Here is a 27,331-nt window from a genome sequence, read left to right as displayed (position 1 = left end):
GGATCACCAGTAGGTAGTTCCACTTCCTGATGCCAAAGTCCAAAGTGATTCCCACCTCCTCCAGAGATCAAGTCAGGGGTCTTTTGATTATTAGGCACTAATAGGCCACTATATAACATTTTACAATAACTACTTTAAGTTACTACTGGAAATACTCCATGTGATTTAGGTGATGGAGCTGTCTCTGTAGAGTGTGTAGACACAGGATACTCACTAGCTCAGTTTAGCTGTTTATACAACAATATGTGATTTTTTTTTTTTTTTTAGTGTTGCAACTACACTTTTTTACGCAATCATATTTAGATCACGAATATTCATGCCTCAAGTTTGTTTCATTGAGTCATTTCCTGTGGTATTCTCACATTGGCACTAATTGTGCCATCAAAGAGGTGGCAGGTTAAAGATTATTTAAAGTCCGGTACAAATGTGTCATGCATTTCATTCACACAGAACAGTGGGTAATGTGAAAAATTAGGGGCTACAGTGCATGGCAATGGCTTGTTATTGAACAAACAATTCAAAACCAGAAGATGTATTGTTTGTTGTACACAGTGTGTAATGGTCCCTGGTCTTTGACCCAGTTTTGAGTTTGTTATGGTTTTGCAGTTTATTTTATCAGTTTATTCTGTGATTGGTACCGTTTAGTTTTGGGTCCAGCTTTCTAGAAAACGTGCTCTGATTTTTATCTAAGTCACAAGTGTTGAAAACATAATGCGCCCCAATGCTAATGAAGCGCAATCACTTACAATCAATCATTACCACCGTTATGGAACAAGGATTCACGGTACTGGGGAAAAGAGAGTGGATCCATTGGGTTGATCAGCTGGCCAAACTCATTTGGTATCATTGCCTTAAAAAATGTCTTCATATTAAACCTTCTCAACGTTTTGGAGATTCTATTTAATATTATTCCTCATAAACCTGCTTTGTTTAAGCCCACTGCACAGGTCTCATACTGTTACTGGTCATGAACACCATGCTTCCATCCTTTAAAACTGAATTATTGAGCTTAGGAGGTAATTTCCCATGACTAACTCACACTATGGATGTTTGGATGATGTGTTTTATATGGGACAGAACAACACCGTGTTTGTGGTGTAAGATGGATTTGTTTTAAGACACATGCATCATTCAGTAGAAATACTATCAGTTTTCATTTGATCTTGCTTGCCTTGTACGATGATAAATTTCAGCTCATGTTTGTGAACCTCAAACCTGCAAAAATATTTTTGCTTAAACATATATTATACTTGAGTCACTGAATACAGTTTCCACTGTGTCTTTTTGTCATCATCGAATGAAGAATCCACTTTTGTATCCACATAATAATTTCAGTTATCATCCACCAGAGAGCATAGTTTGCTAAGGAAGCAAAAATTCTGCTGACCATCCTTCAAGATTTGAAGATTCAGTTTCTATTTTTTTTTTTTACATTTTCCCTCAAACCATACTAGAATAAATATACTAGACTTGTTTTGAATCTTTGCTTAATTGGATAGATGTCCTTGTTATTTGTGTGTGTGTGTGTTTTGGAAAGATTACACATTTAACTGACTATTATCCACAGTCCTGCCACCCTAAACAGGATAGTAGAGTCTAGAAATAAGTATTTTATTCCAAAGACCAGCTCAGTATGAGAAGATCTGCAATCTTAATAGGCAAGCTCACAAATTTATATTATATAACACATATTTTCTGTTCTTGAATTTTTTTTGTTGAACAAAATAATTTCGTGTTTCTGTGGTAAACGTAATGAAATCACGTACGATCTGCATGAAATTCAACGCAGCTTAGATTCATTGGTGATTCTAAATTACCTAGAAGTGTGAATGTGAGTGCAAATGGTCGACTGTCTCTCTGTTTTAGCCCTGCCATAGACTGGCGACCTGTCCAGGGTGTATGCTGCTTCTCTCACTATGACAGCTGGGATAGGCTCCAATTGGAATACAGTACCAGAATCGCATAAAGCTAAAATAAAGCAATTTAATCACATGGAAATCCTTTTCTTCTTTTTTTAAATTTCCATTCAAGTAGTTTTTTGAGTGTAGTTGTATCTCCCAGGTCCTGTGTCAAGTCTTTGCTGGAGTTCTTCCTTTTTTTAAGGGCATGCTGCTGTAGCTAGTTTTTTAAGCCTGTGTTTTTTCCTCCTCTTGCCCAGTTTCCTGTTTTGTTTTGTTTTTAGGATGCGCTGCATACCATGTCAAGACATCAAGTTTTGGATTAAGAGTAACTAATAGTTCTTTGGGAATCACTTCACAGTGCAAAAATACAATTTTATGCCTCTCTTGTTACCTTTTATGTAGATTGAGACATTGGAAATGGGACATATTCTTGTTCGAGCCTACTTATTTATTGTTTGAATGAATCCTCAGTGTTTTAGAAATAAGCAAACAAAATTAAAAAAGAAAAGATTCCTCTGAAAATGGTCAAATACAAGAATAAACAGAAAATGAGTGTGAAAGCAGCCAATGTCCAAAGAAAAACTTTGAAAGAGCTGCAGAAAGCCTTGAGAACTATTGCCCTGAAGAACTGCTCAACACTTTTGCCCAGTGATTAATTATCTATGGATTATCTATGGGTTCATACATGTTAACTCTAGTTGTAACCAAGTGGATTTTTTTTACACAAAGCACTTTGTCTTTGCCTCATGTGCAAATTATTATTTATATCTTCTGACCAAGACAGCAGATGAAGAAAAAGGCTTTTTAATTTTCTCATAACGTATCCTTATCTCATATATTACTGTTTTCTAAGTTGTGCTTTTCTGTACTATACTGAATGTAGAGCAGAGGCAGTAATGTTGCTGAGTGGTGGACCATCTTAGCTGTTGGTAAAGAGCTCAGCACTTTCCTAATGGGTGTTGTATTAAAGAGATTTGGGGCTTATGGATGTGTTCCTCTCACAAGCCTGTAATGGATTTAATGTTGCGAGGGTCACTCTCACTCAGTAGGATACTGTGGGACTCAGATGTGATACTTTATTTTTCTTTCCTGGTCTTTTTTTTGTTTGCTTTGATTTTGGGTAGCACATGAAAATGAAACTGTATGAACTTTGAAGTTACTATTACTACTTTAGTGTAAGTTTTGGCATCATAGTAATGCTCTATTATTTTCTCTCTCCAGTGTTTAGCAGTTGTTGCAGGAAACTATGTTGGAAAAAGAAAAAACTATGAAATAAAACGAAATCAGCATCCAGTATTTAATAAAGAGTCTAAAATTAAGCATTCTGCAATGCCTATATTTGTCAATATTATTCAGGAATTTACTAGATGATGGAATTGAATTTGTAAATGGATGTGATTAATATAGAGAGATGCTATCCATTAGCAGCCCTATGCAAATTAATATTGAATGAAAGTTTAATATTTTGGCTAAACGTAAGCACCTTAAATTAACACAGTTAAAATAGATTGCTCCTAAAACTCACAGGAAAAGATGTCCATATTAGTGAAAATCCCCTAAAACTTCCAATTTAGAGCTTTATAACTTTGAGCCATGTGGAGGAGACTTGCAGAGATATTAAGAGACATCTGAACTGAACAGTTTCCCTCAGTTGTAGGTTTAAAGCTGACTGTGCACTAAAAGCTTATTTTCTCGCTAGACACGATGTTGTTAACATGCTTCAAAACATACAGTCACTGGATAGAGCCGTGTTAGACGTGAGCAGGTGTAACCTTAATATCTTGATGAGTGGTCATTAATGTTTGCAGTGGTGGCTGGATTAGTTATTAACTGTGGCCTAAATCAGTTTGTGCTGACAGATTGGGAAAGTGATAATCCAAGGTGTGCCTTTAAAAGCCAGACTGTAGCTACCTGGTTCCATTTGTAGCATTTGTACCATCACTCTCCCAAACAGCCAGAAGAAACACCTCTGAAGGGCTGATCGCAACCACAAGCCGCAACCATGAATGGCACAGAGGGACCCTTTTTCTATGTCCCTATGGTAAACACCACTGGTATTGTCCGGAGTCCTTATGAATACCCTCAGCACTACCTTGTCAGCCCAGCAGCTTATGCTGCTCTGGGTGCCTACATGTTCTTTCTCATCCTTGTTGGATTTCCCATCAACTTCCTTACTCTCTATGTCACCATTGAACACAAGAAGCTGCGAACCCCACTAAACTACATCCTTCTGAACCTTGCGGTGGCTGACCTCTTCATGGTGTTTGGAGGATTCACCACAACGATTTACACCTCTATGCATGGCTACTTCGTCCTAGGTCGCCTTGGCTGCAATCTGGAAGGATTCTTTGCTACCCTCGGTGGTGAGATTGGTCTCTGGTCACTGGTTGTCCTTGCTATTGAAAGGTGGTTAGTCGTCTGCAAGCCTATTAGCAACTTCCGCTTTGGGGAGAACCACGCTATTATGGGCTTGGCCTTCACCTGGGTAGCGGCCCTTGCTTGCGCTGCACCCCCTCTTGTCGGCTGGTCTCGTTACATCCCTGAGGGCATGCAGTGCTCATGTGGAGTCGACTACTACACACGTGCAGAAGGCTTCAACAACGAGTCGTTTGTTATCTACATGTTTATCTGCCACTTCACAATTCCACTGACTGTTGTGTTTTTCTGCTACGGCCGACTGCTCTGTGCTGTCAAGGACGCTGCTGCTGCCCAGCAGGAGTCTGAAACCACCCAGAGGGCTGAAAGGGAAGTCACCCGCATGGTTATTATGATGGTTATTTCCTTCCTGGTATGTTGGCTGCCCTATGCCGGAGTGGCCTGGTATATCTTCACACATCAGGGATCTGAATTTGGACCAGTCTTCATGACCCTCCCATCCTTCTTTGCCAAGGGCGCTGCCATCTACAACCCTATCATTTACATCTGCATGAACAAGCAGTTCCGCCACTGCATGATCACCACCTTGTGCTGCGGGAAAAATCCCTTTGAAGAAGAGGAGGGAGCATCTTCTACTGCCTCCAAGACCGAGGCTTCCTCTGTGTCCTCCAGCTCTGTGTCTCCTGCATAAAAGGGGCGTCAAGCAACGGCTCCGTGATCTGCCATCCAAGACGAAGACTTCTGCTCCCCCAGGGAAACTACTGAAGGCTAATGTCTACAGAAATAATTTCCTTTTTGTATTTTTACAAACGAATTGATTCAACCTAAAGACAGTTGCAGTAAAGGTCAGCCCATTACAGAGTTGTTCCTGTATGTACAGAATATCCAACTTAACAATCGGTGAGATTTTTTTTTCCTGAGAGGAAAAGGAAAAATGCTAATCTTTCACAGTTGGATCCTAAATGATACTGGCTTATTTTTGAATGTAGAGGCATGTAATCAAGGCAACGTAAAATAAAACGCACTTTGCAAATGACACATCCTGTTTATGTTTTACTTACAGTTTGGGTGGCAAAGTTCATATGATTGTAGTATATTTAATCAAATAAATAAATGTGAACGACCTATTCAGAATGCATTTATGTCTTGAGTCAGTTTAGACTTTAGAGCTGTTATTGCAGTTACTACTGCTCATCTACTGTTAAACTTGATGAAACAGTACACAAAAACTTAGTACTTAGTGTTTACAAGTGGCCTCTATAATCTCATTTCAGTCACAGGTCACCTTGGGCTTAGAACTTGGCCTAATAAAGAGATTACAACATTATAAGATCTTATTATCGGTGAGTATGCATGACACCAGACACAACTTTATCTGATAATAGATATTAATCACATTATGTAAAGGTTGACAAAGATTTATTAGATGACCAAATGAGTCTAACCAAGTGACACCTTCATGCAAATTCAATGGAAACATTACAGGTAGTGTGAAAGGACGAATCAATCAAGACTCTATTACACGTAAACCTAATTAGTATTAATAAGGAGTATTGATATTTAATGGTTTATAAAACTCTCTAATGTTTTAATAGCATAATAGTATATTACATAAACAATAGTATTACACACACACACACAGCGTGGTGCTTGTGCAGTGGAACTGCATGAGCACAATATGAGCACAGGTCTTTTTGCATCACAGATACGTTACTGAACAAGGTGAATTGTGATGCTTGTGCTCTTGGTAACTTGTAGTTGGAGTCCAGAGCAAATTTCCTTCCTCTTTGGGGAGAATGAAACATAAAATAAAGTAATATTAGTCATTATTATTATTATTATTATTAATAATAATAAAACTGAATTTACATTTTTAAAGCCAAATTTGAGCTGGCACACTGGACTTCTCTAAGAAATCAGAAATTACTCAAGCATTTAATTACCAACATTCAATCACTAAAAATATTTTTTCTGTTCAGGACTGCAAGTAATTAACTTTTTTTAAAAACATTGTAAATTCATTGATAACAGCAATGATATTTTAGTATTAAAAATAAAATTTAATTTTTTACAGAAACACTTAAAATATTATTTTGGTTATTTACTGTTACTGTTGTTAAGGGTAACTAAACTGTACACTACCTTGTGGTGTAATACATTTGCTAAACTGGTACACTCATTCCTATATGGCAATGAGTAATTATCCGTTTCACAGTTCCAAATTGTCCAAATGTATTAAAACAGCACCCATAACAGCATGTTAGCTCCTTGTATCCATGCTGCCATGTTATGTTTTTGTTTTGTTTTTTTCCAAGTTACCCATTTGAGTTACAAATTAAAACTAAGACATGAAACCTATGACTGTGGACCTGTTGGACAACTACTTGCCTTTTTCCTGCTTTTCTGCACAGTGTCCAGCATTTACGTAAGTAGACAACCTTCAGACACTGACAATCTGTGTAAACTTCAGTTTTTTACCCCTCAGCCATAAAAGGCTCATGTGGTGTTGTTGTTGTCACCCTCCCAGGCAGACAATGTGGACACCCGAGTTTGTTAATGCGATAACTCGAGAACGAAGTGACGTTTGAGATTCAGATTGATACCATCAGTGCCGCTTCTACGTTTGAATCACAGTGATCTTGATCTTAACGCCAGAGGTTAAGTTTTCTGAAAGTCTTGTGAATGGGATAAGTTGAAAAGGAAATCACCTATACTTTTCAAATTTATACTATAGGTGTTTGTACTAGGAGGCTGATGGGTACCACTGGGTACCCCCAGTATTTTTTACACAGATAAAACTGATCAGAAATTACTAGTGTAGTTGATAAAGAAGAATGAACTCTATGAAGCAATATAACTAACGGCCCACATCGATGACTACTATCTTACATGTTTTTTTTTTGTGTGTGGGAGTCAGTAGACACATTCTCCTCCTCTGAAGAAGGTATTTAAAATTTTTTTAGAGATGTGTGTGATCAACAGATAAGCAGTTTTTAAAACAGTTTGAACTTCAGCAGGTTGTTTTGACCATGTGTGCATTCCTAAACCCATTGAGTTGCTCTCGTGTGTTCACATAAGCGAGCAGTTGTGCAGCTGCACCTAAAGAAGTGGCCAGTGACTGTACAATCACCATTGTTCTTTCTTCCAGTTGCCAGTCTCTACACTTGCACATCAAAACCACGACCAGCTCACCAGCGACGTGATCAAAAAACCTGAACAAACGCAAAAGCTTATCCTGAGATGTGCAGTCAGGCATAAAAAAAGAAATCCTTTTGAATTTGTATGGAAAACTTTATTTGATAATAAAAATAGCATTCACAGACTTCTTTTGATAGCTACATATACATTGTAATCCATCTCAAGGAAAGAAGCTGGATAAGTCCACATCTACTTGTACTTTGACTAATGTTATGTATAGCTTCATGGGTCAAATAAAGCTATGAACAATGTAGTATTTATATATGCATAGTTATATAAAAAAGATTGGCCCATATACATGTACTGCTTTTATCAACACAGAGACAGCATTATGTCTGGAGCACGTTGCAAGAAATAATGCTTGAAGAACACAGACTGCATACAAGTGCTTTATAATACAAAGGCAGGCTAACCATTGAGAGAGATTCAAACCATTAAACAGTTTCTGATTGACCACATACAGTCTTTCATTTTAAAATGTCTTTACATACCTGATCCAGAGTAAATCAACATATTTCCCCACAAATCATCAGGTCCACTTCAGAGATATAAACACAATGTCACATTCCTCACTACTGAGGGTTTTCATAAATTTCTCTTTTGTACAAGAAAAAGGCAACATTTTATTCCTCCACAGGTTCCTTGTAGTTACATTGGAGAAAAAAAAAAAATCTTTACAGACGATGGCCAACACTTCTCAGATTCGCTTCTTTTTTGTTAAATACAGTACCATGGTGACAATGGTGATTAAACAATGCATTTGTTGTGGTTCTCCCCCCTCCTCCCAATATATTTTTAGTTTGTAAATGAAACATAAAACAGAGAATACACACAAAACAACAGTAAAAAGCAGCAGTCAGATTCCAGTGGCATGACAGCATGGCTCAGCATGGCAGATCAGTTGTCCCCTGTACCGGGAATCTCCATGTTACCGACACACGTAACCACATGGGCTCTGCGCCTCTGTACCCAGGAGGTGGTCGGTGCACAAACGTGCTTGTAATAAACATGAGGACAGGGCTTAAAGTTACTGTGGGATTACAGTGCATGTTCCTTTATCAATTATTCTCACTCAGACCCATCAAATAAAGTGATCACACTACATTTTAATTTACACATGCATCTTGCACAGGGATAATTTACATATTTACTTTTTTTGGCATATCTCAAAAATCATATTTCATGGCAGCTTCGGCTGGTATTATGGCATAATGCAGACTTGTGTAAGGTGAAATTACATTTTTCCACAACAGAGAACATTGTTGCCTGTAGCTGAAAGCGAGTCGAGCTCCTTTCCCATCGCATCAGTACACACAGTTTTTTCCTCAATCCTTCTCCAGGGGGAAATCTAATAATAGCACTGCCAATTTTCACATAATTCGTTAGAGTTTTGGAAGCGTGTATTTAGGCAAAAGAGGTTACACTGCCTCAGCATGCATTTCCAAGTCCGTTGTATACTTTTACCTTGGTCCTTAATAAAAGATCGAATGACTCTTACTGGAGATATGTGCCGAATCAAAAATAAATAGTGAGCAAATGCAAAAATGTCATATATTAATTATCTAATTATCATTCTAGTTTCACCATCAAATCTTAACATTTAGATTTTTGCAAAGTCCATTTTCACAGTTCTCGTGAACCACCAGTGTCTTGTGCTATAGTTTTTTTTTTTTTAAGCAATTCAGGAATGGATAAAGACATCTAAAAACAAGTTGAAAACAAGCTTAGTAGTTACCACAATTGGAAGCATGTTTCATACCTCTGAGGGAACAAATATTTAGAGTCAGCAATGCCTACAAAAAAGCAATATCACTGATTTCATATGCAGGCACATACAATACCTTTACTATAGTACAACAACCTTTGTTATGCTCAAAATAACCAAAACAATGACAAAAACAGTGTGAACTGATAGGATTGTACTCCTGCTGTTTTATGAATCTCTGGATGGGATCACAAGTAGTAAAGTTAATCAAATCAAACCATTCGACCAAATAAAGCACGAGAGTTAGTATCCTTAGAAGTCCAATTCCAGTGTATGGTACATAGTTTGCACAGATAGAGAGAGTGGTGAGGGGGATCTCTGCTCTGCTCTAGATGCTGAGGTCTTTCGGGCTTTCTTTGTACAGCCTTCTCTTGGGCTCAGGGAGCTGGTTCGGGCTGCGGCCTACTGCGTTATTGTTGTGGCCGGTGTTGTTGAAGGCAGCGTTACTGTGTGCAGCGTTGTTCTTCATCATGCTGTAGTAGTCTTTTAGTCTTGGTGCGGCTGCATAGTTCAGCTCATCCCGGCTGTAGGTGCTATCAGGGGAAGAGTCCCGCTCAACTCTGTACAGTCTCTCCATTTTCCCGTTTGTCCGATGTCTCTCCTCTCTCCTCTCCGATGAAGAGTCTCGCAGAAGGTTGCCGTTCTTTGTGGCTCTGTCGTATGTGCGGCCCCTAGCTTGAGAAAAGGAATCCCCTTTGTTGTTGGTGCGCTCCGGGGTGGTAAACTCCCTGACTTGCCCAGTCATCTGCGAGTCCTTGAGGAGCCTCCGCTCATTGTACTTCCGATCGGGGGTGACTGCGAGGAACCCTCCATCATCGTAATCCCTCTCAGGTGTACGGTCGCGATGTGCTCGCTCTGCCCTGCGGTCCATCGATTTGGCCCGCCGGTGATCAGGGGACGAGGCGCGCTTTCGGGTCGGTGAGCGGTCGAGGGAGCCGCGGCGCTGCGGACGAAATCTCCCGTCCAGAGTAGAACTGCTATTTGAGAGCTCTCGCTCCCTCAGTTTCTCGGCAGCTGCAGCTTTTTTCCCCGAGTTGTCCTTCCTCAGAGTCTTTAGGAGTTTAGAGATGCCGCTCTCCGACTCAGACTTCTTGACTTTGCGGCCCCGGCTCTTCTTGTTGCCATTGCTACTGCTGTTGCTGTTGTCAGGAGACTGCTGTCTGGGGGAACTTTGACTGTGATTGTTATTCCAGGTGTGATGATGATGGGGTTTAAATTGCCAGCCTTGGTAGTCCATCTGATTTGACCCATCCCTGTCCCTGTTCCTGTCCATGTCTCGGCCACACACAGCCTCCTCCTGGCGTGATGGTTTGTGAAGGTCTGGTGGATAACTGGACTCCAATGAGGTGTGATATCGGCTTTTGGGTGGCAGCGTTCTCACTTCCGGAGTGTTTTGTGCCCCGGGTGCGGAAGGGTGCCCGTCATTGCTGCCGTCTGCAGGAGGGAAGAAAGAACGGGAAATATCTTTTCAACAAGTATCGGAAAGAAACTTAAAAAAAAAAAGAAAAATCAAAAACGTGAAATTAATTGCGATCAGCAGACATGATTTTCCTTGTTGGCTGATTTGAGCTCTTGCATTGACATGATACAAACAAACAAAAAAAATCAAAGCAGATACTGATGGAAATCATGCATACTGGTATACTTCCATTTGCTGCATTTATTCTTAGAATAAATCCGGCTAATGTAAGCTGATGTGTAACACTTTAACACATCTGCACACAAAAAATGCATTGAAGTTATACATGATTTCAATATGGTTTCGCTATAAGGGCTGCAGGTTAAAACACAAGGTGACTTCGGCAACAACAGCAGGTGCAACACATCAGCAAGTGTAGGGCAGGGGGTTATCGATAACACAGCAGGCACCTAGGAAATCATTCAAAATAAAATGATGAGTTTAATGTACATTAATTGGAGGAACAAAGCAAAAAAAACTGTTTGGCTGAAAGTCTGCCAACCCCCCCCCCCCAAAACAGACAGGTTGCAGGTGGCAGCAGCGTGTGATGACGGGTTGAATTAAATTAGTCCCATTAATAAATGTCTGGTCTGAAGCTGGCACATGGGTAGGGATATCATATGCATACAGAAGTTGAATAACATGGGTTAAATGAGGCTGACAAAGCTTGTATACAATGTCAACAGGTCTTCACGCCAACACGCACACACAATGGGATGCAGGGTGGTATGGGCTGAAAGAAGGGGTGAATATAACTGAAAGGAAAACGGTGACAGGGAGAGTGGAGTGGGACAGACTTTTGGCTACAAACCGTTGTCTGATTTTGGCCCATTAGGTAGAAACAGGGCTCTCCCATCTTGTCATTTCTCATTGTACCAACAGCGAGATGAGGAGCCATCATCGCTGGAGAGAGGAGGAAGAGCCCAGCAACGAGAGACAATCAGAGAGAGAAAGGAGGAGGAGCAGAGAGGAGAAAACAAATAAAACAGACAGGAGGCTGTTTTACAGTACATCTTATTTAAGAGAGAGGAAGTTATTTTTTGTCAAAGACAAAAGAATATTGACACAAACTCTTTATAAAGCATCAAAAGAAAACAATCTGAGGGTAAAAGAAAGTGTCAGAAAATTAAAATCCCAGTTGAACCAGCAAATAACAGTAAATTGACAATGAGAAAAAGAATCCTACACAGGAAATCTGTGCAATAGCTCTTTAAGATCAAATATATATTTGAAAGATCAGTTTTGTGGTTGTTACATATTAATCACACTTTGAACATGTCTTCCTGTTAAACATTTATCAGTTAGGTTAGCAGTGCAGCTGAAGATCATTTTTAAGGAATATAAAGTTTTTCTGGTGCACTACAAAGATATGAAACTTTAGTCTGCGGTTCAGCAGTGACAGTGATGAGTTTCAGCGCCACACCATAATGCATTACCTACCATATTCAGGTACAGATCCATCTCCCCGTTTGAGGACGAGCCGTGCCCTCCGACCACCATTCTTGATCAGTTCGATGGCACGTGAGTGCTTCATGTTCTTTGTGCTCTCACCATTAATCTCCAAAATCTCATCTCCCACCTGAAAACAGAGAGGCCATGTTACTGTGGCAACTGGCTAAAGGTAGGGTTTCATCGACACTGCAAAAAAGAAATTTAGTACATGAAAATGTATTTTGACAGAGAATCAAAATAAAACAACCCAGATTCTTACCCTTATCTTGCCATTTCTTACAGCAGCCCCGTCCTCTGCTAGTCTTAACACATATAGGTCCATGTTGTACTCCCGGCCGCCTCTCAAGCTAAAGCCAAAACCTTTACTGTCTCGCTCGAGGTCCACAGAGTAGAACTCTGCATCCTAAAAGATAGAAAAGGGTTGACAAAGAGAAAGTCACAGAGACACCAGAGTGACTAAGTTCAAAGAGTCGAAAGGTGATTTCAAACTTAAGGGCTAATCAAGCCCTGTCCCAGAAAAAACTCAAAGTGTCAATGGCAGTGCAATACCTTCAAATGCATGAATAATTAATGATGCATGAGCCTGTGAGCTGGGTACAGATCACTGAGGGAAGGGCACCGCAAGGGCTGGACCCAAAACTTACCTTACTCATGAAAAAGTTAAGAGTTATGGAATCTTCCAGCGCATGGTAGTGTGTGTATGAGGGGGTATCTGTATGTAATAAGGATTATTTGAATATTTGACACAAAAATATTTATGCCATCCACATGTGGTACATATCTCCCCATGTTTACTTGCGCTTTTCTTCCTCCCTCTTCTGGCCTGAAATGGAATATTGCAGCACATGCTGGCATGTTACTGCCATCTATTGATCAGAAAATAGCGTGGTACCACTGCCTGCTTTTTGTAATGCATCACACATGTGTAGGGGCTCTTCTCATTTTCTTTCTCGTGCAACCTTAAAACCACTATCCACTAATTTTACAGTATGACCTATTTTTCAGCTGACAAGTAGTGGAAATACATTAAGGTGACATTCCACAGAGGAGTGGAAGATTCTATTGCGGCCATAATGATCCTTTTATTTCCCTTTGATAATAACTGTAGCATATCTTACTGCATGTTACTGATAGATTGAAGTAAAATGGTGATGACCTTTAACTATGGATGAAAAATCCATTCTTACCTGTGTGATCAGAGATTGTGTGGGAGGAGGAGGTGGAGCTCCTTTTGACTTTGGGTTATTCCTTGGGTTATAAAAAAAACAACAACAACAACAACAACAACAACAACAACCTGTTAATAGATGTAATGCATAGATATTGTGCTGTATTTATGGCTTCATCATTCGCCACAACAGTGAAACCACTGTCAGGTGAAGTGAAACATTATCTCATCACAGTGCAATATTCTGCCACCTACATACTGTTACTGCACGCGTGACCCAGTAGATAACTTTCTCTTTACTCAGGGTCTAGGCCCTCTTAAGTCTAATTTTTGCTTCTTTTTTTTCTTTGTTTGCTTTGAATTTCATGATTTGGCTGTTTGGCTGTGCAAATGATTGGCTCTCGTTCACAGTGGGCGATCGTGGCTCAAGAGTTGGGAGTTCGCCTTGTAATCGGAAGGTTGCCGGTTCGAGCCCCAGCTTGGACAGTCCCGGTCGTTGTGTCCTTGGTCAAGACACTTCACCCGTTGCCTACTGGTGGTGGTCAGAGGGCCCGGTGGCGCCAGTGTCCGGCAGCCTCGCCTCTGTCAGTGCGCCCCAGGGTGGCTGTGGCTACAATGTAGCTCGCCATCACCAGTGTGTGAATGTGTGTGTGAATGGGTGGATGACTGGATATGTAAAGCGCTTTGGGGTCCTTAGGGACTAGTAAAGCGCTATATAAATACAGGCCATTTACCATTTACAGTCTGCCTTTTGTCCCGTGTCTCTGGCAACCCGGGCCCGAGTCTGAATCTGTCAGAGGTTTCTTCCTGTTAAAAGGTTGTTTTGTTTTTTCCATTCTTTTTTCCATTCACTGTCTCCAAGTGCTTGCTGTTTGATTGTTGGGGTTTCTCTCTAATATTTTAGAGTCTTTGCCTTAAGGCAACTGTTGTTGTGATTTGGTGCTATATAAATAAATTTAAATTGAATCAGTAATGAGTTGTTTGCAAAAGTCCGCTTATTGACAATGTCATTTTTGCAGTTTAATTGCCACTGTGCAGAAACTACATCAATCTTTGTGGAAGAACTTCTATTTTTTTAGCCCCAAATCTACAAGGCTCTGGCTTGACTGTGAATCTAAGTAGTTAATGTGAATTTCTCTGTAATCAGAGCTGCAACAGATGGCAACAGATTTTAAATCTTCAATGATTTATCACAGCTAACTGCTGTATTATCACAAAAGGATTGCTTGTAATTGCCAACTTAACTCCTTTTAACTGCAAACCAGTAGCAGAGTGAGACACTGACTTGTCTTAATATTGCTGTCTTTATGCTCCTAAGTCTGAAGACAGCAAGTAGTTGCAGGCCCAGTCTTTCAATCAACCATTTCAAACAAAGTAGGATCACATTTTGCGCATGTTTACATAAACTTTGGACATGCCACAATCTCCATCCGCTTTTCTTTAGTTTAACAGTAACATTCTAATGATGTTTTGGTGACATAAGACAAGTCTGATTGGTGTGCACTCTTTAAAGATGATTTTTATTCGTGGAAATTAAAAAACAAAACAAAAACAAAAAAACCCCCCAAAAAAAACCACATCGTCACCTACCGGGAGTCTGCAGACTGAGGTGTGTGTGTGGTGGTGATAGTGGCGATCTTCTCAGCGTTTGTCAGCAGAGAAGCATTGGAAGATTCTGAAAAGAGAAAATACAATAAAGAGATAAACAATAGAAAACAAAGTGACTACTTTTGTTAAATGCATTTGCCTCTAGCTGCGTTTTAAAAAGATACTCTGGAGAACAAAATGTTAGTCTACAAGAGTCCCCTGAACCACCCACAGGCAGTTCTATTCAACCTGATGCTAACTGCCTGTGATGCTGTCATTTGCCATTTACTCATGTACAACACTGGCCCCACTGCACGAAAGAAAAATAGCATTAAAGGAAAAGAAAAAAAGTCAAAGTCAAAGTCAACTTTATTGTCAATTCTGCCACATGTACAGGACATGTATCATTTTGATTTAGTAGTTGTTCCAGGAGGGCAAAAAAAAAATTAATAAGAGCAAGAATGACCGTCTTTTCTTGCTTTTCTGTTGTATCACAAACAGGCAGCACATGTATAAGTTACCCGCACCACTGATAGGAGTACAGCTCTGTCTGCAAGAACATCAGCCTGACTCATTTGTCTTAGACTCCTTACTCACTCATGCCTACTTCCCTCATTACTTAAAGAAATACGACTTCCTTGCAGCCACCTCTCACTTTCTCTGAGGCACAGGGTTTTCTAAAGCCACACTACCAAACTTTGCCTTGTGATTCTTCATGAGTGAGTTGCTGAACATGTGCGCGTGGGAGTTTGTTCCCACCTCTGTCACCTCCCATCTTCATTAAGCTTAATTTTATGTCTCTACGGAGTATGTAGCTGCGTGGCTCTTTGCGATGTCTGCATGAGCTGACCAATGGCTCAGTCTTTAACATGCACTTTGTGTCAGCGCTTGACATATTTTTGCCAAAACGTGGAGCTTTGAGTCACAAACTGCTTGTGCTGCAATATTGTGCAGTTCCGTTTCTTTTTCTAGGCTAAGCTAAAGAGCTTAACACCATCAGGAAGCACTTGATTAAATGTGAGCAGTGTTTTTAATCCGTTAAAAGTGACAACAAATCCAGAAAATAAAATAAACCAGAAACTCGGGGGGGTGGAACGAAACTCGGGAAGTGTTATGGCAATTTCTGGGGGCAACTTCACCTTACTCCTACTCAGTGACTCACTTTCAGGAGACGAGGGTTCACACCCTCGTGAAAAGTGCTCTCGCCTGTGAACAGAGTCAGTGCCCTTTGCTTCCCACCACAACCATGAATAAGTCACATCACAATGCATTATGAAACAGCCATCGTGAGGCCGGAAGCCATTGCACGCCTTACCATCACCGGGGATGATCCTGAGCGAGACTGTGTTCCCGGCTTCCTTGATCAGGTTGACGATGTCAGAGTGCGACTTGTTGGTGATGGAGCAGCCGTTAACGGCCAGTATTCGGTCCCCGACTTTCAGCTTCCCGCAGCGGTCCGCCGGGCTGCCCTCAATGATGCGTCCTATTTTGTGGGGCATGGCCACACAAGCATTTCCAGCTTTTGTGTTAATAAACATGTTTGTTTTGTGTGTACATTTTGCACATCATGATGATTTTTTCGATTGTGTTGATTGGTTGTATCGATTTATAGGTTTGGAAAAAAAAGAAGAGAGAAAGAAAACAGGGAGAAAGAACGAAGAAAGGTTAATTATGCAAATCATTGCGTCCCAGTTCCCCCACAGAAAACCAATAAAGCTGAGGACCTGTTGAAAAATACATATGCACTGTAAAGTATGAGGAGAACAATATAATTTACAGGCTCTTTGGGACAATGCGGGCGATGTGGTAATCAATGCGCAGTGAAGCAGGTGGAGCACCACTCCTGTTAGATATTCAACTAAGTGAGCTTGACCAGCTCCGAAATCAGATGAATTTGGATATGTAGATGTTCAGACTATACTGCAGTTGGAGTTTAGTCAGTGCAAATGCTGCAAGAAATACTTGCAGCAGCAGATTGACAGTTTTCAACACTGCACGCCTCGTTTACACAGAAGCTTTGAACAGACCCAGGGGATCTCCAGCTCTTCTCACCCTCCCTCCATGTTTTTCCCTTTATCTCCGCTGCTCACGACACTTTTCCCTCCAGTATTTTTTGCGGCATCCATATTTATTACATCACCTTAGTTTACCCTTCTTGTGTCTCGATTTAAAAAAATGCAGTTGTATTCTGTCAGTCTATTTAAAAAAGGAAATATGGGACAGGGTGTGTCAAGGATTTAATACCCAATCTGTTAAGCACAACACCAACCCCCAGGTCATGTGGGTAGGAAATGGACTTGTGCAAAGTGATTTATGCATCACTGATGTATGGAAGACAGAATCAGCTGAAATTGCTCTATTTTCTCCACCAGGGCTTTAAAAAAACCCCATCTAGCCTCCTGGAAGAATCCTTGCAGCAATGTCATGCCATGTTTTTATTTTTGTTTGGGCTTTTTTTTAGTAATACACATTCCTCTTTCATATTTCAGCTCGTGTCCCACATGGTTAGAATCCATTAGAGCAGTGAGTGCAGGATGCTACAGCGTGATCCTAGATCAGTGAGTGAAAGTACAAAGTCAATTCATCTCATTCTCCCGAGAGGAATAGTGACAGAGCAGAGAAGGGGGGAGCACAGCGAGGAAGCAGCAAAAACAGGCACCTGAAAAGTAGAAGTAGTCTAGACGTGGTTGTTGACTAGCACCGTCACAGGTGTCATTATAAATAACTCATTAATTCTTGCATCGCATTTTGCAGAGCGACGCCCTCAGCCTGTGGGATCAATGAAATATTCCCCAGGCACTCAGCATGGGTAACGTGTCATCCATTCTTGTGTTATGCCTATGACAGACCACAGTACATCATCATAATGGCTACTACACAGGGGACCTTGCTATGACATTCATGTTTGAAATTCATCACTCAGAGGTTAATACCAAATTTGTTCAAGGACGTCTACAATTCCTCATCAGTGCCTGCCTCACGTTAATACATGTGATTCTGCTCTTTTGCTGCGATACATAAATGGTACGGACAGCTATGGACTGTGCCGAGTATATTTCAATTACATGCTGAATGAATTGGTGAGGGCACCTCCGAGGCATCAATGTGTGATGATGGCGTTTGTGATAAAGCTGCAGCCGGTTCGATCCTGACAGAGTGCACTCGCACACGAAGGGTTCCTTTATCCTTAAGCTTATGATAGTCTGTGACCTCAGTCTGTGGCATTAAGCACCCTCCTGTTAAACACCTCCCCCCTGCTGCGTATAAGCAGGGGAAACTCAGTGATAAAAATATAAAAAAATATGTTAATTCTGCCAGGAGATAGCGTCAATCATTTAACTTTGTAGTGCTTTCATACTTTGTATGGATGTGTTTTGCTGGAGGCAGTTTCATGTACCACCTGTCAGTTTCTTTGGGATGAACTGTTTTGGCTTTAGTTGTAATAAAGAAAACACACACACACACTCTAGAACGTACTAAAGTTTTTTAAAAGTGTTGATGTGTTTTTTTCTTGCCCTCAAAATGCAGTAATTCTGGGTATACACTGTTTTTGTCTCTGAAGCTGGTGATCAGGGGATAATCTATAAACTAAATTGAGCACAAGATGCTGTTCGGTGCTTTTTTTAATTACAGAAGTTTCCATTTATTCCGTCATTTACTCATTATAATCATTTCAGTACATTCTTAATAGTCACTGGCATACACACGTGTGCGTTTGTATATAATCATGACTGGAATTCTGCTTATTTTTGAATTTTTTGCCCATCCTGCTCACAGCCAGAAAGTGAATTAATGACAGAGACATGAGGATAGAAGAAGATGAAAACATCACTTGCACCAATTCAAATTACAAATGCCCGAACAATCAAACTGTTAAATCTGATTAATGTCTAAATTGAACTGTCTGTAGCTTTGAAGACAGAGCCAGGCTATAGTAAACAAAATAATTTCTCTTGTCAGACTGAATTGAAGTTGCTGTCAATCTCAACTAGCTTCAGCTCAGTCTGCCTCACTTACCAAAGGTGGTTCCAGCATCGGGCCTGGAAACTGATGACACGATGACAAAACCGAATCCTTCGTTCTCTCCTCGTTGGATCTCCACATCGTACGGTTGCAGGGAGGCCGGCACTACTGCGCTACCGCTGCCTCCTCCGCCACCACTGCCGATGCCGCTGGTAGATCCACTTCCAGAACTGACAGTGTTGAGTGAGTTCTGGCTCCCCTGGGGGGTCCGCTTGCCCTCTGTTAGACTCGGTGCCTGGGTGCTGCTGTGGTGGGAGGATGCTGGTGATGGAGGGACATCACCTTCCCCTTTTGAAACTTGGGATGAGGGGAGTGAGAATAGACTCTTTAGACTACATTTCAAGCAAGAAGCATGTGATATATTTGCATAAAATACATGTGACTGTGCGTGAGTCATGCATGAATGCACACGCTTAAGTTTTATCTAAAACTTTCCTCACCTCCGTATCCAGGGCTCTTGCGTCTGACAGTGAGATTGACATGACCCTGTTTGGCGGCCTGCTGCATCAGCTGCACCACCAGCTGGTGAGACTTGCCCACTACTGCTGTGCCGTCCACACAGATGAGCTCATCGCCCGACCGCAGGCGACCATCCTCATCTGCTGCCCCGTACTTTACTATATGCCCTATGTAGATCTGCCAAAGGGAAAGCACATTAAATGCATTGCTACAGAGTAATTGCATTAGCTTAGAAAACAAAAGATCATTCAAGACACACCGCACTGAATCCGTGTGATTTATACAGCAGCTTTTCAAAGTTTCCCGTTTCAGTACTTCAAAGTATTTGTGGCTGACACAGGAAAAACCAAAAAGGCCGGTGCAGCCTATTGGGGCGGTGGAGAAACTAGTGTGCTCTAGGCATTGTGTGGGAGAGTACACAGGCCTGCCAGAAACAAGTGCACAAATACCATGCAGCATGTTTGGCACAAACAACAAGTACTAACTCCTGTGGGGCAGACCTGAAACCTGCTGCCATTTTATTTCACTATCTGCCTTCCATTCGTCTTCTCGAAACCTTCTTTAAGACAAATATATGGCACACAACCAGAAGGAATGGTGGATAAGGCCTTTGCTGTTCTTAACAAGCTATCTATACAAATCTCCAGAGAGCAACAGCTCCAGTTAAAGAGAGAGAGTGATGCATTAGGTCTTTCTGCTATTTGGTTTAAAGGCAGACTGAAAGAGGCACAGGAAATGTAAAACACAGCGGAAACTAATGAAGCAAAGAAACTGTTAGGGAACAGAGCATTTAGTAATGGTTGTTGTGGATGGATGTATATGTAAACATAGTATTCACATTCACAAGCAATTATAATAAACTGATGAGACTTAAAGTGAAGGAAGACTTACAGGCTCCCCAGGCTCATTTCCTCCCAATATGCGAAAGCCAAAGCCTGTATCCTTCCGCCAAAGGAAAATGTCCTGCTCCTGGCAATCTGGCACTGAAACACAAGAGAAACAGTGAGGACTCCATGGACATCAACAACCAAACCCAAACCAAAGATTTGCAGGTTCTGCTCAATTTTTCCTGCTAGAATCTATTTAGACTGATCACTGGATCCTTTTTTCTCTGATCAAATGTTCGCTTGATTATGGCAAATCTGCTGATCAATAAGGCATTTGCATTTCTAACAGTGTCAGAATGAGAGCAGGCTGGATCAACAGCTGCTTGCTCATGTTCAGAGCGCAAACTAGGCTGCAAGGTCTCGGGCTGTCACCTCATCACACTTGCAGACCTGAAATCTAGAACTCAACGCAGAGCCCTATTATTAGCTCTCATTTACAGTCAAGTCTTTCTTGCATGCATTAATTCATAGCATCTGCCTCCCATGCACTATTTCTGTACACACACACACACACACACACACCTCCCCTCACAGTTGCATGCACGGACAGGGCAGACTGTGGAGGAGGACACAGGCAATTTGGTGTCAGTCTGTTCAACCCACAGGGCCAGTATGTACAGAAGGCACAGGCCATTTCTTCCTGCTCTGCCTGCTGCCTACACGGCTGCCACGCAAGGCCAGCAGTGAACCCATTCGTTTCAGCTTTCTAGGTCCCTCGATAAATTGCCTGGTGTGAATTAAACTGCAGCTGTTGGACTTGTAATTAACCCTCTGCTGACCCGCAACTACAGAGTAGTGATCAAAGCTCGATGTAACTAACAGTGCAGCTTTGTGACGCTTCATCATGCAACAGGTAACATGAATTCCCAAAAGCTCACCTTTCAGCCACACTGCTCTGCCACTGAAACTGTGCTCTTCTGGTGGACGCATGAATGCACCTACTCAAAAATTCAAGTTGGGTTCACTCTTATGTGGCAGCATGCACATGAATAAACATGGAAACACACAGAATCTGGGCCTCTTTTTCATTCGGCGTCTCCCTCTCTTGTTTCATTGTGTCTCCTCTCCTCCCCCACTCAATGGAAAAAAGGCTAGAGCTCCTTCAGTGGTTATCAAACAGATATACCAATCAGCTACAGCTTAAAGCAGACCTCTCCAGGCCCAGTTAATATTTAATCAGCAGCAGTCCTAGATTCTACAGGCAGCCATGATTGTTAATGCACTGCAATACACAGGATGTGGGCAGCTTGCACATCTGGCTGGGAACAGTCACAAATGTGTGACAAGCTAATGCAACAGACTTGCCAGAGACATCACTCTCTCTATTACAATGCAATCTCTGGCAATACTGAGGTTTATTTCACAGCCCATACAAATCCATCCTCCTCTTAAGTATCACCAGTGGTCCAAGTACAGGAGGCGTGAACGATGTAATTCAGCCAGAACGGGCGAGTGGAGTGCTTCTTTTTGAGGATATCCAACACTCCTCTATTTCTTGCAGACTCTTCCATTAGAAACACATAAGTGGTTTGACACCCTTACAGTGTTACCCAATGAATTATGCAAGAGTGGGCCGTGACTGCAAATGATATTGTGGAATTTTATGTGGAGACTGCCCACTTTCTAGTGTTCCAGTTTTGAATTTTCTGTTTTCCCTTCAGTAAACATGGCACAGCACATAACTGTTTGCCTACTAATAACATAAACACTTTCTTTTATAAACTTTAGGGAAAGACTATGGTAGTTGCACATCATCCTTTGGAAAACCAAACCGAGTGCACTCGCATTTCACATCCCAGAGTCTGGGGATAATATCGTGTGTGTGCGACTGACATGCACAAGCGTCACAGCAGCACTCGTCAGCTGCTTTTGTGCGTTTTCAAGGACACTTCTCTCTTGGAGGCACCTTTTGTCACAGGATCAGCTGTGACTGGTAAGCACACAATTGTTGAGCAAACAAACTAAAGGCATTAATGGACACAAATGCGCAGGTAAATGCATTTGCTGATCTACTTTAAACAATCAGAGCCTTGTCCAGGGCGTTTTTTTGCTTCATATGGGTCAGCGTAGTGGGAATCTTTTCTCCTACCTACCTTTACACAGTAGAGCTTTTTACATACCACTAAACTGACATTGCTTACTTACCTTCAATTAAATAATGTTAAATATCATACCATAGAATTTATAGAATAGAAGCCCGCACACAAAGGAAGGAAAACATAAAAAAAATATGTAGCGAAAAGCCTCAGATCTTTAAGAAGATTATTTTTTCCTTTTCGTTTTCATCTTGAATCTAAGCCATCGCATCTATACTGACAGGCTGGTACTCATTCTTACAGACGGTAAAAAAAGAATAAAGAATAAGTCCTCCTGAATTTTTAAACTCTAAAGTCTGCAAAATTTTCATATTCTTCAATTAAAAATTAAAAAAAAAAAATACTCACGTCGACTCTCATACATGCTCCTGGACTGTGCCCAGATCTTAAAGGGGTCTGGCTTCTTCTGGAGGGTGAGGGTGCCATCTGCGGGATCCTGAGGGGGCAGACCTGGCAGGGGCTGGGTGGGGGCAGCAGGAGTGGGAACCACCGCCTCACTGGGCATGACAGAGGGTGGGTGGCTGGGAGAATCAGTGTGGGTGCTGCGATGACTGCACACACTGTGCTGGGAGCTGCTCTGGCTATCTTTTCTTTCTAGCTGGTGCTGGGTGGACAGAACAGAGAGAGGGAGAGAGAGAGAGAGAGAGATTGAGGTGTGTGTATATAAGCGATGGGGGCGGATATAAACATACATGCAGAAGACGGAGATAGAGGGCAGAGAGACGAGAAGAAAGGAAGAGTAGAAAGTGAGTCAATGTTAAGGGTGACATAGAGGACAAACAAGACGACTTAGAAAAAGAGTTGATGGAGGACAAAAAGAGAGAAAAGTATCCAAGGTCATCTTTTTTAGATGCAGCAGAACATCTCCCACTTTGACAAAAAAAAGAAAAATCTCGCCTTGGTTTCCATGGTTGCGAGACAAAGACAGACAGAAATATGAGGGAATTTTAATGAACAAAGATATTGCCTTTTATAAACCCTGTGATTCTTTGTTCATTGCAGAAGGTTCTCTGCATGAAAACAGAATCAAGGTTGGTCTGAGTTGAAACAGGAATGTGTGCCATCTGCTTTGAAAGCAAACTAAAATCTCAGCTGCAGAGAAAATAACCCACTGAAATTGGTGTACAGAGTCGGTCGTTTTAACGGAATTTTTTTTTTTTTTTTTTGTTTACTTCACGGTCATAATCACATGACAAAATAAGATGAAACACAGCCATAGTTAATTCTATCTGTTTAAGCATCAATGAAAATAACACCCATAGCACTGAATGCTTGGTTTGAGATAAAGAGAACTACGTTTTTATGGTCTAATAATGCAGTTCTATACCTCAACCTTTTGTTCTGTTCCTGTAAACAGAAAACGTGCATAGATGTTATCATGTTATTATTTGCTGATGTTCTTTTTTAACAGGTTACAACTTTAAAAATGTTCCTACGGATAAAATTACTAATAATAATTCTAATACTGAAAAAGCACAAATGTGACTACTTAATCACTTTTTCTGATATGAATAACAAAAAAAGAAAAGATATAGAAGTCTCCCAGTCTCTCACTTATCACACTATATGAGATGAAGGGTCAAATTCCAGTAATGCACTGCATTACAGCCATGTGAAATTGACTTCTTGTTTGATCACTGCAGACTTGCTTAATGAGTTGAGACAGCACGGTCTCTCTTGCATATGGAAGTTTACTGTGAGCATCTATTTAGATGCTGAACTGGAGGCAAAGCGGTTGTTCTGGGCTGACATGAAGTCGCATGCAGCGTGACATTTCACTGACATAACACAGAGGGAGGGAAAACTGGCTTTTCCTCAGTGGAAAGCTAATCCAAAGTGACAGTCAGGCTAGGCCACTATTGGTCCCACTCAACCCCCTTACAGTGCCCACCCCCTCCTCCATCCGCCACACCATGTGATCTGAGTAGGTGACACCCACAGCTCTGACGAATGCCATTTTGAAACTAATCCTAATCCCAATATCCAGCAAGCTGAGGTGAGGCTTTTAATGTTGATGAAGAGAAACTGCTGCAAGGGTGCAAGGGTTTCTGCTTCTCAAGTGGGAGGAATTGAACCTGCAACTCAACTTGGTGGCTCTCAGGGGGTAAAACAGGGTGACAGTAATTTGAGACTGTACTGATTTGTTATCAGGCTGATGAGTTGCAAAAACAAAGAAACATTTGCTTTTTGGACTCTTGAATACCTGCACTGGCCCACAAAAGACCCCTCACATTGCCCATCCAGTTTTTCTAGTTTCTTTTCTCTTATAAATAACATCTACAAGACACATTACAATCTATCAAAGTCCCCCATCCAGCTTCCCCAGCTCCCTAATTGTTTGATTCCAGTGCACTTTGGAGACATTGCCCCGTTTTCTCTCCGAGTTAGCCTCAGTGCTCCCTTTTTTATCTGTGGGCCATCACAGGCATTCACTGCTGTGGGCCAATCCATTTTTCTCGTTCTCCTCCTTTTTCTCTATCTTTTCTTCATGCTTCTTTCTCCCATTCTCCCTCGTCTGAGGCTGTGTGCCCTCCCCAACAGCTGGTCAATGTTACACTGCTCTGCCTAGGCTATGCTTAATCAGTCACAGGATGGCAGCATGGCAGGAGCGGAGGGATGTAAGGAGAAAGCGAGACAAAAAAACAGATGACAAAAAAGCAGAAAAAAAAACCCTGAGAGAAGGATGTAGGGAGAGCCAAAGTGTCAGACTGGGAACGAAGTAGAGATATGATGGCAGTAGGAACAATGGGAAGAATTTCTGAAACTGTAAAAGCGGGAGTTAGCTATCATATGTCTGTCTTTTGTTCTTTAAATAGAACTCATTTCACTCAGTGGAAAGCGCAAGGAAATGCACAAACACGAAAGAGTTCATAGTACTCACCACCAGCTTTGGACTCCTCTTGGCTGGCACCACTCCTGCAAAACATCGGCAGAGAGACAGAGAGAGCATTAATGACCTGCGGTGCTCTTGACTTGTCCCCTCTTATTAAAAACTCCCCAGGACAAACGGATGAACCCTTGATTCCTGCTGCAGAGCAGAGCGCAACTGGCCCGGTTCTGTCTCCTCTTCCTCCTCCTCCTCTCTGTTGCTTTCTCTCTGAGCAACACACTGCGCTAGGCTGCTCGCTAATCTAAGTGATCTCCGCCCCCCTACGCTCCACTCCGCGCTCTCACCCGTGCTGCTAGAAGAAGAGCTACTGATCTATCCGCATTAGACAGGCTGACCGCCTGCCGCAGCCTTGTACTGCTGGTACAAGCTACAGGTCCTCATAAGCAGCCACAGTCCTGCCTCCACAGCCTGCACAGCAGCCGTCTCCGGCACGAGAGTAAGGGCTCAGCAGTTTACGAATCATGTCAAAGGAAAGCCCGAGTTTCTGCCTTACTATGCACATCCTCTTTGTAACTACAGAGCCGCTTTCTCTCTTCTCAACTCCACTGTTTAACTCAGTGCTTACAATGAGAAGGTTTCCCTCTCTGCCCTTCTTCTTGTTCCCTCCCCCGTCTCTTCATATGTGCACCATGACTTGTTGTGCCTCTATCCCTCTCTCTCCCTCTCTCTCTCATATATGTGCCAGTTAATACAGTGTTAAGAATCACCAAGACGATCAATCTCATTTGTGCTAATGAAATATTAATACATGGAGCCAGCTGTCAGGAGAGATGTTTCACAGCAGACTAATATACATTCCCACATAATAGCCTTTCCCCACATCCATCACAATCAAACAGTTATTCAGTGGGTATGTTCCTTTACCTCTAAGACCAACCTATCAGCTCAGACTCCACCTGACTGCTTTGACCTACACACAGCTTGTGAATCGCTTTCCAAGAACGCTATTTTCCTGTCTTAAATCACCTTTGCCCGTCTCTTACTACGGCACAGTGCGCCGAGACAAAAATAGACAAATGAATGCATGAACGACGTGAGGCGGGATCGGGACAAGGAGTTGCTGTTGCCACGGCAATCAAGTCCTTCCGTATACAACGATGGCAGTCCGTTTTGTTAAGCATAAGAATTGAGCAGCAGTGCAACATATCTATATTAATTGCAGACCTTTGATCTGTTGCAGACAACTCCTCCATCTATGCTGTCAAGACCAATACAAATATAAAGCAGCTAACGGACCGGCACATGCAGGGATTATTAATGGAAACTTCCAGTGACATGAAAACACGCAACAACATGCAAGCATCCATCTTAGGCTCTTTCTGCTGCATTGGCAAAAAAATCATTAAATGTTAAAACTCTGTTGCTGCAAAGCCCCTCTCTCTACGTGATTCATAATTTATCCCTATTTTCTCTCTCCCTCTCTCTCATATTATAGGGGGGCAGCTACTGGAGCAAGTAGAACATCTCACAACTGCTGACGTGCAGAGGGATGCTTGTTTTTTGGTTTTTTTCTTGAGCGAGAGAGAGCGTCAGAGTGAATGTGTGGGTGTGTCTAGCCCAGGATGGACATACACAACAAGGTCAGATGTCAATAATAATGGTTTCTTTTTACAGCACTGTGGAGCCAGTGTGGAAGGTTAGTGAAGATCCTTAACTTTTAAACAACCTCTGAAAATCTCCAAGCGGGCAACAACGTCACCATAATCAGCATTAAGGGTATAGAAATTGAACTCAACTATGGCCGTACGGTTGATAAATTTGAGCACGCAACTAAAGGGGAATAGAAATTAGAGGAACAAACTCATATTGACCCCTGCTCTAAATTCACCCACCGAAGTGTGTGCCAGCTAGAACGGTAGCTTTGCATCTTCATGCGTGATGCAGTCTTTAAATCTGCTTAACTTAATCTAGCATTGTGATGTTGATGTGTTGTATACATGGAATTCAAAGTTGATTGGATCTGTTCGAATGTAACATTTATGAGCAGCCGAGGCTCAGCGAAATAAGTATGCTGATTGCATGTTTGTGCACACACGCAGCTCACGAGAAGTATTAATAAATACGTAGAGC

General features: G+C 41.7%; 2 protein-coding genes across 15 annotated transcripts in view; one reads left to right on the top strand and one right to left on the bottom strand.

Moving 5' to 3' along the window:
* Window positions 1-3,811: 3,811 nt before the first annotated feature.
* On the top strand, window positions 3,812-5,313 carry LOC147305969 (rhodopsin). Its single transcript, XM_086278627.1, has one exon. The coding sequence runs from the start codon at window positions 3,904-3,906 to the stop codon at window positions 4,966-4,968; it is 1,065 nt and encodes a 354-aa protein (XP_086134753.1). The 5' UTR covers window positions 3,812-3,903; the 3' UTR covers window positions 4,969-5,313.
* Window positions 5,314-7,547: 2,234 nt separating this feature from the next.
* The window catches only part of LOC147305967 (membrane-associated guanylate kinase, WW and PDZ domain-containing protein 1-like), a 103,636-nt gene continuing 83,852 nt past the window's right edge, over window positions 7,548-27,331 (bottom strand). For 12 of the 14 annotated variants that reach the window (XM_086277680.1, XM_086277681.1, XM_086277669.1 and 9 more), the window contains 11 exons: window positions 25,253-25,287; window positions 22,720-22,975; window positions 20,280-20,371; window positions 19,370-19,565; window positions 18,924-19,226; window positions 16,222-16,425; window positions 14,910-14,994; window positions 13,339-13,399; window positions 12,411-12,554; window positions 12,140-12,278; window positions 7,548-10,674 (listed from right to left, as the gene is read on the bottom strand). In XM_086277680.1, coding sequence (XP_086133806.1) covers window positions 9,569-10,674; window positions 12,140-12,278; window positions 12,411-12,554; window positions 13,339-13,399; window positions 14,910-14,994; window positions 16,222-16,425; window positions 18,924-19,226; window positions 19,370-19,565; window positions 20,280-20,371; window positions 22,720-22,975; window positions 25,253-25,287 — 2,621 coding nt within the window. In that variant the 3' untranslated portion in view covers window positions 7,548-9,568. Of the gene's footprint in view, window positions 10,675-11,510; window positions 11,603-12,139; window positions 12,279-12,410; window positions 12,555-13,338; window positions 13,400-14,909; window positions 14,995-16,221; window positions 16,426-18,923; window positions 19,227-19,369; window positions 19,566-20,279; window positions 20,372-22,719; window positions 22,976-25,252; window positions 25,288-27,331 lie in introns of all 14 variants that reach the window. The other 2 variants (XM_086277679.1, XM_086277672.1) reach the window with 2 other exon arrangements.

This window comes from Aulonocara sp. 'chitande type north' Nkhata Bay, linkage group LG20, assembly GCF_057382095.1.
Source record: "Aulonocara sp. 'chitande type north' Nkhata Bay isolate Kocher_YH1m ecotype deep benthic linkage group LG20, A_spYH_male_GT1.1, whole genome shotgun sequence".
Classification (NCBI taxonomy): Eukaryota; Metazoa; Chordata; class Actinopteri; order Cichliformes; family Cichlidae; genus Aulonocara; species Aulonocara sp. 'chitande type north' Nkhata Bay.
The sequence above is the reverse complement of the archived record's forward strand: the minus strand, read 5'-3'. Positions and strand labels throughout refer to the sequence as shown.